This window comes from Poecilia reticulata, linkage group LG21 (assembly GCF_000633615.1).
Source record: "Poecilia reticulata strain Guanapo linkage group LG21, Guppy_female_1.0+MT, whole genome shotgun sequence".
NCBI classification, from domain to species: Eukaryota; Metazoa; Chordata; class Actinopteri; order Cyprinodontiformes; family Poeciliidae; genus Poecilia; species Poecilia reticulata.
The window spans coordinates 4,482,490-4,497,484 of NC_024351.1; the positions used below are offsets into that span (position 1 = coordinate 4,482,490).

The following is a 14,995-nucleotide window of genomic DNA, read 5'->3' on the forward strand; positions in this document are numbered from 1 at the left end:
GTGTGTGTGTGTGTGTGTGTGTGTGTGTGTGTGTGTGTGTGTGTGTGTGTGTGTGTGTGTGTGTGTGTGTGTGTGCGTGTGTGTGTGTATTTTCCTACAGCAGCTGCGAAAAAACAGTTTCAGCAGTTTAGAAACAGCAAACAGATTTTTGTCCAGTAATAAATTAAAAAATCTGAAAGTCAAATGCAAGAGGAATAAATAACTAACCAGATTCTTTGAAAGGGGAAAAGTTTAAACTGAAAGTGCCGGTTTGAAAAGTCAGCAGCTGTTTCTGCAGATTTTATGAATGCAGGAAAAGCTGCAGAGCCAACTCTGCGTCTTAGTTGGAAAACTTCGCACGAACAACTTATTAGATGAAATGAAATGTCTGCTGCTCCTCTGCTGCCTGTCGGCTAACTCTGATTCTCCTCCAGGACGATAAGAAGTTCTACCAGCTGGAACTCGTCAACAGGGAGACAAACTTCAACAAAGTGTTCAACGCCAGTCCAAACGTAGGAGTCATCAACCCTCTCATTAAGGTAGGTCCTGCCCCCCCGCTGTGACGCCAGACAAAAGCGTTTTATCTGCAGGTCAGGCAGCCAGGACGTTCAACGCTTTACACTCAAACATTTTCAACATCACAACCACAAATGTTATTTTTAAAACCTGAAAAATGTGGCATGCATTTGTATTCAGGAAGAATAGCAGGAAGAAAGCCATGAATCACGTTTAAAGTTCACAACAATCCGACGCTGGAAACAACTTTTTAGAGGTGAAAACCAAACGTTACACATTCCCGTCAGAGTCGGGACCGGCGTCAGAAAGACGAGATTAAAACAGATTAAAAGAGATTGAGACCAGAGCTGAGATTCAACGTCCAGCAGAACCATAACATAAAAATCAGAGCTACCATGGAGTAGCTTAGGCTACCGACTGCGACACAAATCCGTTTTTTTTAATACTTTTTCACAATTTCAATCTTTTCACCCCAAAAAATCTGATTTGAGCCACTTATATAAATGTTACTAATCAGACACATAACCGATTGTTTTCAAAGCGTCATGTCGTGTTTCATCCGACTTTTACGTTATTGATCATCTTGTTGGAGTTTAAAATTGACCCACAGACGACAGCGGCCATTACTCTGCAAACCGAGCGCTGATGTGTCACGTCGGCCTTCTTCTTCTTCTTCTTCTTCTTTTTCTTCTTTTTCTTCTTCTTCTTCTGTGCAGTCGAGTCGCTTTGGGGTCGTAACAAATCTGTTGTCTCATTTAGTTAGTAATATGAACAACCTCGTAAAAAATGTTAATTGATCAGAGAATCAAGACCTGGTATGCGAACGCAGCACTAGTTTAAAACACAACGTGGTTCTGCAAAGCATAGGCATCGTTTCGGTTATGGTGATAAATTTCTTATAAGAATTTTGATTCGTCATTGTCACAATAAATTTCAATGGATGATTTTTGAAACCCTCCAAAACTGTCCGTATTGTCAGGATTGGTAGTTTTCTCTACTGTTTATTCAAAATAAATGAAAATAAAGCTACTCTGTGCACAAACCTTTATGTGACCTAAAATGGTGCATTAGAAACAGGAATGTTTTTCTGCAGTGTTTGTGTTTGTGGGGCTGTTTTTGCTGTGACACACAGTCATACTCTGACGTAACAGGATGTAATAAATATTTCATATTCTTATCATAATAGTATCAATAGTATCAGCTCTACTGACTGTGAATACAAATACATGTTACAATTTTTTTTTATTCAGAAATAAATTAGATTTAAAACGTTTTCATGATCTAAAACTGTTTTTTTTTTGTTTTGTTAACAGCTTAGTTAAGACAGTTTAGTTTATTTAGACGTCGTTCACACATATTTTATAAAACATCAAAGAAAGTTAAAAAGTCGCCACCTTTGAGTTTAAAATCTTCTGGACTTTTGGGTTTTAATGTCAACAGCAGCACAAGTTTTATAACTTCCAGTGTTTGTTTTTTTGTCGTTGCGTGTATTTTTTCCGCTGTACGTTTTCTGTCCCTCCTTTTGTTCGTTTTCTTTGTGTGCGACTCTTCGATTGCCCCTCCTAACCGCTTCTTGATTCCAGCTTTCCTTTGCTTTCCAAGCCATTTGCTGGAGCGAGATGTTTCCTGCTTTGACTCATCTCTTCATTCTGCTCAGAGCGACTGCTGCTTCCTCCAGACTGATCCATGCTGTCTGCTTCAATCACCATTTGTTAGGATCAAATAGTTATCCGCTGCTCTTTCCTGTCGCTCATCGGCTGGATTTCTGCTGGGTTTCTGCTCTCTCCAGAGTGGGGATGTCCAAAAAGAGGTTAAATGGAGAAATCTGCTGAATGGGCCAATGTTTTTATCCAATTAATTGATTAATCGTCAGAAAAATCGATTAATCGATAACTGAAATAATCGTTAGTWGCATCYAGATTAATCGTCAGAAAAATCGATTAATCGATAACTGAAATAATCRTTAGTTGCATCCAGATTAATCGTCAGAAAAATCGRTTAATCGATAACTGAAATAATCGTTAGTTGCATCCAGATTAATCGTCAGAGAAATCGATTAATCGATAACTGAAATAATCATTAGTTGCATCCAGATTAATCGTCAGAAAAATCGATTAATCGATAACTGAAATAATCGTTAGTTGCATCCAGATTAATCGTCAGAGAAATCGATTAATCGATAACTGAAATAATCATTAGTTGCATCCAGATTAATCGTCAGAAAAATCGATGAATCGACAACTGAAATAATCGTTAGTTGCATCCAGAAACTTTTAGTAAAAGTTGTAAAATGTACTCATTTATGAAACTGGACTAAATAAGAACTAGAAAACAAAAACTCGTATCGGGTTCTCCTAGAAAATATCTACAATGATCTGCAATTATTTCTGCTAAAACGTTTTATTAAAATATATTTAGTTTTTTTTTTTGTTTAATATTTTTCCTTTTTTTAAAACACAAATAGTATACTCAGGAGTAGCACTACTTCAACAAGTAAAAGTAAAAAGTATATTCAAGAACTGAGTAACTGATCAAATCATCTAATATTTAAAAATTACATAATCATATGGAGCAAAATATAAAGTTAAGTAGAATTTTCTGTATTTTAAAGACAAAAATGACAATAATAGGTTAAATAAAATGTTTCCTAATTAGTTTCTTTTATTATAAAACTTATAAAACTTTAACCAAAACTGCAGGTGTTTGTCTGTGTCTGATGGATTTTTGGTTAAAACATGTTTGTTTTTCATTCAGTGAATCCAGAAATTTTACTCAAGAAAAAAAACAAAGTAAAAATCCTTCTAAAAGTAAATGTAACTAGTTACTGCCCGGTAAAAGTTTGGACAGCCCCGCTCTGGACCTCCGTCTGGTTTCCCCCCTCCCTCACTTGAATATTTTCCTCTGACGTTCCCGTTTTGACCCCGGTGCCCCTCCTGTTCTCTGTTTCTGTGTAGCAAAAGAAAAAGAGTGAGAAAGCAGCAGCCAGCAGGTTGAGCAGCTCTCCTAATCTCAGGGCTCTGGAGGCGGCGGGTTTGGGTTTGGGTGTGGTGGGCACGGGGACCGGGCAGACCCTGCACACCTCGCCCCCTCCACTGCCCGGCCGCCTAGAGCCCATCCCCAACTCCCCCCTCCACCACCTGGAGCTCAACTCCAACAAACCTCTTGCCCCGCCGACCCCTCCCACCGAACCCAAGAAGTTCATGAGGTGAGACTTTTCCCGCCGACGAGCAGCGGCTCGGCAAGCGCTGACCGTCCCACAGAAACTTTCTGAGCCGGAGCTCAGTGTGAAAAAAATCTGATTCTACAATAAAGTATTTTGAGTATTTTTACACTTCTGTGCAGTCAGACTGAGATCTCGCTTTAAAAGTTAGCATAGCTAAGAGCCTAAATGTTGCTGACCTCCATGTTTGGAGCAAAAAGTTTTAGTTTATTTAGCAGGTAAAAAATAAATGAATATATAAATAAAATGGCTTTTGCAGTTATAATTAGACAGAAAACTAAAAAAACTTCACAACAGTGTCAGTTTGATATTTTTGGCCTCCATGCCAATAAATATGGATTCCACTGAATTGATTGGTGTTTTATTACGTGGATTTTTGATCAATTTTTTACTTACTTTTGTATAAATACAATTAGCCCAAATGTACTAAATAGGAACTTAATTATTTTCATCTGTAAGGTCAACAACATCTAATAATGAACTATTGTTTTTTTAAAATACGGCTGTAAACTGGCCTGAAAAGCGAGTAACTTTTGGCTACTGTTCTTAGCTTAGCATGCTAATACTAACATGCTAACTGACATAACTTTGTTTTTAAAAGTAAAGTGGACAAAAACAACAAATCACATTTTAAAAAATGTTATCTAACATGTACTGATAGTTTAATGCAAACACATTAAAGCATAATCAAAAATATACAATTATATTAATATTTTACTGAAAACAGCCTTAAGTTTTAGGTTTCTGTCTGATGCATCATATTAACGCATTTTCAGTTCCAGAACTAAACATAATAGTTTTTAATTCTGTTTTATTTTGATTTGTTGGAAGATTGTCTGCGCTACTGTTGTGATATCATGCTAACACTTTCGATGCTAGCATATTAGGTAATCTTTGCTAAAGTTTTTAGCATTAAAGTGAGGAAAAACAACAAAATATCTGTCAAATTATATATCAAACCCTTTCTGGAGTTTAGCTAGCTGATGCAGTTACTTATATTTAATAAGCTAACTGAATGATTCTTGTGTAGCATGGCTAATGTTAGCATTAGCTATTTCGGCTGCATTAGCTTCCACGTTTCACAAAATATCAGAACTTCATAACTAAAATTGTTATTAAAAAAATCACATGAAAGTTTCTTTATTGCAAAAAGGCAAAAATATTTAACAATTTTAAAACTTTCAGTTCAGTATTTTGCTATTTTAGTAGCTTTTTGTTTTCTATAATAACTTAAATTTGTTTGTTTTTGCCTTTCTGGCTAAAACAAATTCAAAAAACATAATGCAATTTGTACATTTTAAATGTAAAATTAGGCTTCCAGGGCAGCACTAGTGGATAAACTGTTTTCTATAGTTACATAAAGTTAATTTATAGTTTTTTGATCACTTAAGTTTTGTGTTTTACTCGGTTTTCCTCTTCAACAAGGAGGTTCAGCAAACATTCAGCTAAAGAAACCTGGAGATTACGTTCTGCCTCCTAACGAGGCCTGAAATTCATAGCTGACTGCGTTCTGCTGCAGCACAGCTCCTTAAATAAACTACAAACATTTAAGGAGCAGAAATACCAGCTGGACACAAACATAAGAGACCCACATGCGACTGGAGCTTCAAAGAATGGCGTTGGAATGCAAAAGGAGCATGATGTTTTTCCCTTTAAGTTTTCTTTCCTCAGTCGTGTGCGTCAGTGTGTACATGTTGTCCGCATGCCTGCAGGTTTGTCTTTTGTTTCAGGAAGTTATAACACTTGTCAGCAATCTTTGTGGTTCCTTTATGTTGTTGCATTTTGTCATTTTGTGATTTTCATCCTCATCCAAAGTTCAGCATGATGCTCTTTCCTTCCCGGCTCCGAAACATGATGATTGTTGTCATAAAAAGTTATGAACTGTTGTTTCTGTGACCTCTGACCTACAAACAGCTCTACTCTGCGGTCCAACAAGCGACTCTCTTTGTTTATCTAGGTGATAAATTACATGAACACACGCGGTGGATCTTTCTGCATGGCAGCTGGTGTTTTCTGATGGGAGTGTTTAGGTGTGGAGCATGTGTGCTGCATGCTTTCGTTTCAGGAACAAAACAAGATGGCTGCTTTGCAAAAGCTTGGGACAAACATTCACACACCTGAATGATTTTAACTATTAAAACAAATTAATGTACTGCAACAGCAACACATTAACACTCTGCAGCCTTAAAGTCTGAGGTCTGATAATGTAGATTTTAGTTCATGTTTACATTTTTATCAGTGTTTATCAGTCTGAAAACTGGCACTAAAGAAGCTTTTAAACAGTTGAAATGTCTGTTTTTCATATTTTAGTTTAAAAAAAAAAAGAATAAATGGCCACGTTTATGACCTTTAACTTTTAAATTCCCAGTGTACTAAAACCAAATAACTCAATATGCTAATTGCCATCTCTGTATGTCTTATCTGTAATTATATGACATAAATATATATTTTTATTTAAGGAAGCTGTTTGTTTTTTAAGGAAACCAGGTGAAGGCAATGAAAAAAATTCCATATATTCACTTAAAATTCACATTTTGCATGTTTTTATTCTTCCATTTGTATTTCTGCTGCTTCTCAGAACAGCTCAGGCGCTAAAAAGTACATTAATGTTTATCAGTGTCTGGAAAACGAGTTTCAAAAGCCTCCCGAATGTTACGTCGCATTCCAGAGGCGCTTCACCGTTACCTAGCAACCCCAGCCAAGACCAGTCCGTTACCTAGAAACCCAAACAGAGTTCCAGCATGTTTGGTCAGCCGGTTTTACTGCTGTAAGTGTTTTGTTGTTGACTTACCATCCAGAAACCACTTGCTGCATTCTTGTTAATTGTGCAGGAGGCTCCACGTCTGCTTTTCAAACATGTACGGTTGTATAATTGCGCATCTGTTTGCAAAGTTTGACTTCCTTTCAGAATGAGCTGTTTTAGGGCACCAAAACGCATTTTCTCCCTGGTGGTTGTAACAACCTCCTCAGCTCTTAGGCCTCTAACGAGCCATCATTTGATCCAGGTGTGTAAAACCAGGGAGAGAACTAAAACATGCAGGGTGCCGGGCCTCCAGGACCCACTTTGAGCTCCTCTGGTTTAGACCATAGACCTGGTTTAGACCATAGACCTGGTTTAGACCATAGACCTAGTCAAACATGTTCAAGCACAATAAGCCTCCTTTAAGTCTTAGTTATCTGTTTTTAAATCGATGTAAAGCGTCCAGTCATAAGTTGCTTCAGGTTCAGTCGCTGTGATTGGCTGTAAAATTTCAGAGAAGTGACTCCAAATCCTCATTCATCTGCATTTTTCCTGCGTTAGTTTCTGTTCTCAGGTGGGACGGAGCTTATTCCAGGGATTAATCGCATCAGTTATTTTCACGTTGTTTGAGTTTCCAAAGCGAATGAAAGAGCCGAGGTCGTTAATTTAAAATCTTAGCCGAGGTAATTTGAGTTTCTGCAGGATTCCTGGAAATCTTCCATCCTCTCGGCCATTAATGCAAAGAAAAATCACTTAATCATCTCTTATCATCCTCTCTCTCTTCTAGCTTCCTGCGATGTTCATTTATCATCCTCTAATTTCTTTTTCATGCCTCTTCCACGTTACTCCCTCCCTTTTTCTGCCTCTTTCCTTACATTTCTTCTTTTTCTGCACAACTTGTCCTCTAAACTTTGTCTTGTGAAAGGAAATCTGCTAAACTAATTTAATATATTTATTATCTGGCGGTTTAAGCGACGCTCTAGAGCTTCGGATTGATTCATTATGCTGAAGTCAGCAGGGAAGGGATTTGCTTCCTTGAACATGAAAAATAGCAAAAAACTTTTATGTCACTGAGGGATTCTGGGACTGTTTGTTTTCGAAGTAGCCAATTAAGGAAGCAGAAACGCCTAAAGTAGGTGTTTGTTTTTAGCACTTAACCTAATTAGATGAAACTTTGGGGAACAATTTTCACCCCAGAGACGGAAGATTAAAACTGCAGCTTCTTGTCGTCACTTGGATAAGAAAACCGTAAAGCATCAACGTTTGTCTCAAAGTAAAACAAGAGGAAAGAAAATTCACGTGTTTCTAATGAATCAGTTGCAGATCGTGGAATAAAACTGTGAAAAAGCATTTTCCCCGTTACAGATTTCTTCTTTTATCGCTTTTTGTCACATTTAAATGATTAAAATTTTGGTTTTGAACCTGGAATTATTTGAAGAGTTCATGCTTGACTCATCGTTGTGGAACCAGCGAAGTTTTTCAGAAAAAATAGCATTTTTAATGCAGTCAAACACGGCGGTGGCAGTGTGATGGTCTGGGTGTCGGCCTTGAACAGGATGAATTAAAACAGTTCTGTAAACGAGGGGAAAATTCCTCCACAGATGTAAAACACTCAAGTTGTCACAAACACTTGATGATGACGCAGTTATTAAATTTAGCAGCTTTTCCTTTTGGTTTGACCAACTTATTTTTTCCTTCTTAGTTAATAAAATTATTAAAAACATTGTTTTGTTTCCTCAGCTTCTGAGATCTGGGCCCATTTGCAGCTCATCTATCACATAGCTGTGTTATGCTGCCCTCTGGTGGACTCAACTGTGCACTGCATGCTCACCATGTTCAGGGCTGAAACGATTAATCGTGATTAATCGATTACTGAAGTAATCAACTAATTTAGTTATCAATCATTAACTGAAGTATAAACACTCTAGAAAAAGATAAATTCCTGAAATAACATTCAGAGCAGAAATCGACTCAAAACTTTACAAAACAGTAAATACATTTTGCATTTAAGATTTAAAAAATAAACATTGTAAATATGTTCCACCCAACTTCACCTGGTTCAAACTCTGTAAAAATAAAAATATTCTAAATAATCAATAGATAAGCCCTATAATTTTTCACATGTTGATGTTAGAAGCATTTTAGCAGCTAATTCATTTGCCACAAATGATTAAGAGTTTCTAAAGTCACGCTTTGTTGTCGCATTTTAGGCAACAGAATGTTTTTTTATTTAAAAAATTATTTTATTTTCATTTTCTTGTGTAAGTCTGATTTTGCTGAAATTGTCTAAAGTAAAATCTGCAGAAAGCATCGATTAATCGTCAGAATAATCGATTAATAGATTAATCGTGAGCTGTTAATGTGTTGCTGTTTGGTGCTGAAAGACGTCAGTTTAGTCTGAAAAATCCTAAATCTAACAGCAGGAAACGGAAATTATTACCGTATTTTCTGCACTGTAAGGCGCATCTTCAATGAATGGCCCATTTTAAAACTTTTTTCATATATAAGGCGCGTAGAATAGACGCTACAGTTACGGTTGCCACCCGTATTGAATCTATACGAGACGCAATTTGTTCCGTTCTCTACAAATGTKGATGTGTAACAATAAAGAAGTGGTTCCCKAGTACTTTATATACTAGGCTGCCCCAGTCGTTGTTTCACTCACGGTGTTGGTGTTGCGATATTGTGCCCAACTGCTTTCTGGGTAACACTGACCAACCGACACGCTGCCGCCGCWGTCTCYGTCTCTCTTCCCCCCAGGCTTTAAATGTATAGGGGCTGGTTCCTTGGTAACCCTAGTGAAGCACCCGGATGAATATCTAAAGCAACTTTGTTGACATAAAGARTGTCAACAAAACAGTCYRACTTGGGTCGGCGAGGAGAGCCTTCTGCGACTGGACCGGGGCGTGGCCGTACGATGGTCACCCTTCTCTGTTCGCGCACAGCATGTTGGTGGAGAACGTGGCGCTAAATGACCTGCAGAGACCTGATTATCAGGTCGGTAGGTAGATGGGTCAGTCAAACTTTATTAACAAACCAGAGKTCTGACAACTATCCCAGCATGCACCGCGCRCTTCTTCTTCTACGGGCGAAAATGAAGTCGGCGGCTGCTTACCGTAGCTGCTAGACCCGTTGTGGCTCAATATTGGTCCATATATAAGGCGCACCGGGTTATAAGGCGCACTGTCGGCTTTTGAGGAAATTTAAGGTTTTTAGGTGCCTTATAGTGCGGAAAATACGGTAATTGTAAAGTTCTACTCAGATCCATATAGACACAAAAAACGTTTTTACTGAAAAATGTAAAAGCAGTTGTTCTCCTAAGCAGCCAGACTTTCTGAAGTTTGTTTTAACCTGAATATAATTAAACTCTGGACTGCTCCGTCTCGCTCCGCCCCGGTTTGTGATTTAACTCTGACTTCCTGTCTGACTTTGTGTGCGACTCCTGAAGCCCTCCTGAGACGAAGGACTCGCCCATCGACCCGGCCGACGCCCAGCGCCAGGAGTGGTTCGCCCAGTACTTTTCCTTTTGACTGACCAGAACTTCTAAAAGGATTCAGCATGTCAACCAAACTTAAAGAGATTTAAAAAAACAAAAAACAAAGAAGCATTAGAGAAAAAAAGAGAAAAATTGTTGAAACTATTTGTTATTTATTGTCATCTTGGGGCTTTGGGGGTCAGTTCACCTCGGATTCAGGCGGCTGCAGTTGGAGAATCGGTGAAACGCACAGAACCTGATGTCATTAATTCCCACTTTTGGCAGAGCCGGTGGATGGAGCGTGAACTGAGCCCGGCCCGGTCCGGTCATCACCCCGACCTGATTTGATTGGCTCACTGTGGACGAGTTTCTCTCTTAGTACAGTGACGATAATCATCCGTACGTTCGATGTTTATTATTTGGTTCTGTTACTTTCTGATTTCTGTTGCGGTTTCTTTGAGCTAGGAAACACCGAGTGGTGCGTTATCATGCTGCTAAATGCCATAGTTGGATTAAAGTGAGAATAAATATATATAAAGAAATAAATGGTAGGTTATTGTGCTCTCTCTCTCTCTCTCTGTCTGTATGTGGGTCTACTGCACACAGCATCTTAGACTAGGAGGGCTGATCCAGGACCGGTTCCCCTCCTCATTTCTGGTGACATTCACCTGATCCTAGATCAGTTACCATGACAACAGGCTTGGACTTTAGGACGGTTTGTTACAGCTGCGTAGACGTTTCAGCAGATTTTGGTAGAATATTAAAACCTGTTTGTATGGTTGTCTGTCTCAACACAGATATAATGATGTCTCACCGATTTTAAAACAAAAATAGCATTTTATATTTATAATATAATGTGTATGCTTAATAAAGACTTATTGTGACATTTCGCTGCGGGTCTCATTTATCTGAATTTTTGAATGAAAGTGCAGGGGTTTTTTTTTTTTAAGGATCTCCAGTAGCAGTCAGTGTTGCAACAGATCTGAAGATGCCTCTGATGGAAGACTGTTGCTGTTTGAAAGAGAATAAATTTTTCCAGCTGCACAGCGTCTAAAACCATCCAAACATTCATTGATTCAACCAATAAATTATGAATAAAAGTCGACAAAACAGAACATGAGCAGCACAGCTCTAGAATTTTATTTATTTTATAATTAATATAACATATTTTGTACCATTTAGTCTACATGGCACATATTTACTTCCATAGCTACAGCAAATTATTGCTCCACATTCCTCAAAACAACGAAATAGTTTTTTATTGGTGATTAATATAGTTATTATTATAGTGATTCCTTGTTTAGCTGCAAGAGATTAAAGCTGATTTTTAAAAATCATTGTATAATATTCAATAAAGTACTCTAGTAATAATAATAATCAGTTATGTAACTGAATCCAATAATTTTGTTATATTGGATTCTGAATTATCCAATAACTCATGTGAAAAACTATTTGCATTACTAGTGATAAAACATTTATTAAAATTAGTGCAAGTAGTAGCAATAATATAAAAGTTATTTAAAATTCATACTTCAAATAGTTACTTTTTTTATTTGTTGTTCACTAGTTACTATTATTTTAGGATATAGTCATTAATTATTTAGCAAGAAAAAAACTGATTTTTTTTCTCAATTTTTATCATTATTTATTATTGGAAGTGGTAGTATATATTTACTATATATATTGGTAGGATGAATGAAAGTAGAGTTAGTAGCAATAAGAGCATTGTTCTATTTAAAATTTTATGTTTTTTTGGTATTAACATTTTTATTTAGTCCACAGTTTACCTGAAGAGTAAGACAAAATGATTTGCTATGCAAAACTCTTCATTAAATATTTCTATTTTCAATTCTTTGATAAACAGGCAGTAAAAAATAAAATTCCTTTTTATGAATATTATAAAATGTTATATATATTTTTTCAGGCATACATTTATCTACAGTGATTATTAAAGTAGTGGAATAAAAACAAACCGCTAGGGGGCGATGTTAAAGTCCGTTCTGGTGACGTCACTCAAACCCGGAACATAAACAAACCAGCTTCCGGTCACAGCTTGAAGATGGCCGCCCCCGGTGCCGGTGCTCCCAGCCGGCTGGTCCAGTACGTGGTGGTCCGCTCGGATCTGGTCCACCAGCTGTCATGGCCGCTGGGGGCCGTCATCACCCAGGCCTGCCACGCCGCCACCGCCGCCATCCACCTTCACTACGGAGACCCGGACACCCGGCAGTACCTGGAGCAGCTGGACGCCATGCACAAGGTGGTGCTGGGGGTGAGCGGAGCCGCGAGCAGCGCTTAGTCCCCGGTAGATGGAAACACATCCAGATGCGAGTGAAAACCGGGTTGTTTTTGCTCCGCAGGCCCCGGATGAAGCCGCTCTCTCCGGACTGTCGGACTCCCTGACTCAGGCAGGAATCTCCCACAAACTCTGGATCGAGCAGCCGGAAAACATCCCCACATGCCTGGCCCTGAAGCCGTACCCGAAAGAGACGGTGCAGCCGTTGATGAAGAAGTTCAAACTGTTTAAATAATGGAAAACGGCCTAAAGTGAAAGAGTATATAAGTGTCCACTGGGTGGCGCCAAAATCAAGCTACACAATGATTCCATGTTTCCATGAATAAATCCTTGTTGAATGATGTCTGTCTCAAGAGAAATGTGTCTTTTAAACATATCAACTGTTACTTTAACTGTGTAAAATCAGCAGAAACTATGCAGTATTTTGGTTTAGTTCAATTGTAAAGTGACATAAAATATTTTTTTTTATTTGAAAAGACAAAACAATTCAGATTTTATTAAAAATGGAGTACATTTCTGAGGGGAAAAAAAGACATTTCTGAGTTTGAAAAGTCAAAAATATACTAGACATTTTTCAGACATTTTGAGCTTAATCTTATAAATTACAGGGGAAAAAATAACTTAAAAAACCTTTCAAAAGTAGAAAAAAATGTCTTGATACAAGAAAAAACATAAAAATATCAATTACCTGTAAAATAAAATAACATTTCAGAGTTGAAAATTACTTGAAAGGAAACAGAAATTTTGAGGTTTTTGACTTTTTTCTAGCAAATTTGTGATTTTTCTGGATCCTTAACATTCCTTTGCATCTCTGGCTCAATGCTTTGATGGCGATGGACTGCTGAGAGGTTTTCTTCTTCTATTCTTTTGTATTTAAAATAAAGGAAATATTCATACTTTTACGTAATAGAGAATTAATTTATTTTCTTCAGTTTTTTTATGAAAATCCCAATAAAGTTTGTGGTTGTAACATAAAAGAATGAGAAAAACGAGTATTAATGAACCTACATTGTTTGGATAAACGTTATTTCCAATAAGTGAAGCGTTTTCGTTTCTTAAAGTTAAAGGAATGTTTATTTTATATTAGTTTTCATCACAGGAGGGCGCTGAAAAACAGCAATAATTCCCGAAAAGGCGTTTGTTATGGATTATAACTTTTTTTGTCATTGCGCCGCTGAAAATCAATTTCTTGCCATTTCAGTATCAACCGATCAGAAAGATTAATGTGAGCTTTTCTGTAAACAACATTTTATAAAAATGTATTTAAAGATACAAGCAGCTGCTTTTTTATCACAGGTTTAACAATCGCTAAGAGCCAACATTTCATGCTGACCTTGTTTTATCACTTGCAGGTTTTTATCACTTGTTGTGAACATTTTTTATTAGACAATATTGTTCAACTTTGTGAAGTTTCCGTGGTTGAGGCGTCAACCGGAACTGAAACATGAAATCTGCGGCCTGATAACTGCAGACTGTGTTCATCTCTCCGGTTTTACAGCGTAATCAGTCACAACGTCAGAAGAAAATGGTTTCAAAAGGTACGGAAGAGGATAAGGGCCACTAGAAAAAAAAACGACTTCAAGCTCAAAATTATGAGTTTTGATCTAAGAAGATTTTTTTTTAAAAGTCAAAATTATTACGATTATTCTTTTTGTTGTTCAATGGTGTCACTGTCTTCAGTAATAAAGGGAGACAAAGTTATAATTAACTTATTAACTAAAATGTTGAGCCACTGTACAGTAAAAAAATATTTAGATTAATCTCAGATATACTTTAGCAGAAAAACAAGAAAAATTCAGAGTTTGAAAAGTGGAGAATTTGGCAGATCAATCTCAGAACATTTCTAGAAAAAACTTTTAATTTTGAAACGTCAAAGAATGTGAGAAAAACCTGAAAAACTTTTAAACTGATCTTCGAACTTTTGTAGGAAAAGCCTGAACATGTCTGAGCGTCAAAAATAAAAAAATAAAAAAGTCATTGGAAATTTTCTGTTTCAAAAGTCTAAAATGTTTTACTTTTACATCTAAACAAGGCGTGGCAAATAAAACGGATCTGTTCCTGCAGGTAAGATACTTTTTACTCTATAACAATTAAAAATATACTTTTTAGTGCAGCTTTAAATACAGCAAGTCGTTAATTAGAGTTTTCAGAGCTGAATGGCGGCGCTTTGGTTGTCAGGACTAAACTCATCTGTTGTTGAAACAGTTTCGGTCTGACTCATTTTTAACTGGGAATCGTTTGAGCTGCACAGGAGCAACCAGTTGAACCAGTTCAGCGGAAAACGGACAGGATGCGGTGAAAATGTCTGTTTTTCATCACAAACTCAGATCGATGGAGGAAAAAAAACCAGCAGATCAGATCAAATTTACCCCTGCAGACCGGAAATACGAGCAATTTGCTTTTGGAAATCCAATCATTCACTCATTCCCTGTAAAATCTGCTGGAATATTTAAGCTAGTTATTTAATTTTGAGAACATAGTCAGGATATAAATATAACTGGGTGCAATTTTACCAGAAGAAAAAAGCTTATTTATTAGTATTTGGCTGAAAAATGTAAGTATTAAATGTAAATAGCTGAAATATACCAACCGAGTGACCTTATTATGTCCGTAGTTTTCATCCCACACCGTTGTTTTTTATTTTTACTTTTATTTTTTAAGCAGTTCCGGAGCTGCTGCGCCAGTTACTCAACAGGCTGTTGCTAGGTAACCAAAGAACGAGTGAGTTGCTAGGCAACCAAGAAGGGAGCGAGTTAGTTTGAGTGACTAACC

At 37.2% G+C, this 14,995-nt stretch overlaps 2 protein-coding genes across 4 annotated transcripts in view; both read left to right on the forward strand.

Moving 5' to 3' along the window:
• fam184ab (family with sequence similarity 184 member Ab) overlaps positions 1–10,820 on the forward strand; it is a 135,807-nt gene extending 124,987 nt beyond the window's left edge. The window contains exons 20-22 of one of the 2 annotated variants that reach the window (XM_008397242.2): positions 414–518; positions 3,450–3,700; positions 9,904–10,820. In XM_008397242.2, coding sequence (XP_008395464.1) covers positions 414–518; positions 3,450–3,700; positions 9,904–9,985 — 438 coding nt within the window. In that variant the 3' untranslated portion in view covers positions 9,986–10,820. The remainder of the gene's footprint in view (positions 1–413; positions 519–3,449; positions 3,701–9,903) is intronic. The other variant, XM_008397243.2, reaches the window with a different exon arrangement.
• Positions 10,821–11,943: 1,123 nt separating this feature from the next.
• On the forward strand, positions 11,944–12,562 carry ptrhd1 (peptidyl-tRNA hydrolase domain containing 1). 2 transcript variants are annotated; one of them, XM_008397241.2, is made up of 2 exons: positions 11,944–12,187; positions 12,288–12,562. In XM_008397241.2, exons 1-2 carry the CDS (start codon positions 11,990–11,992, stop codon positions 12,456–12,458), a joined length of 369 nt encoding a protein of 122 aa, XP_008395463.1. In that variant the 5' UTR covers positions 11,944–11,989; the 3' UTR covers positions 12,459–12,562. The 2 variants fall into 2 exon arrangements, with proteins under 2 accessions (XP_008395463.1, XP_008395462.1); XM_008397240.2 differs by having other exon boundaries at positions 11,951–12,199.
• Positions 12,563–14,995: the final 2,433 nt, after the last annotated feature.

Excerpts from the sequence above, each read along its gene's own strand:
- ptrhd1 (XM_008397240.2), top strand. The coding sequence starts at position 11,990 with ATGGCCGCCCCCGGTGCCGGTGCTCCCAGCCGGCTGGTCCAGTACGTG. Across the intron at positions 12,200-12,287 it reads TGCACAAGGTGGTGCTGGGG|GCCCCGGATGAAGCCGCTCT; the intron begins GTGAGCGGAGCC and ends TTTGCTCCGCAG.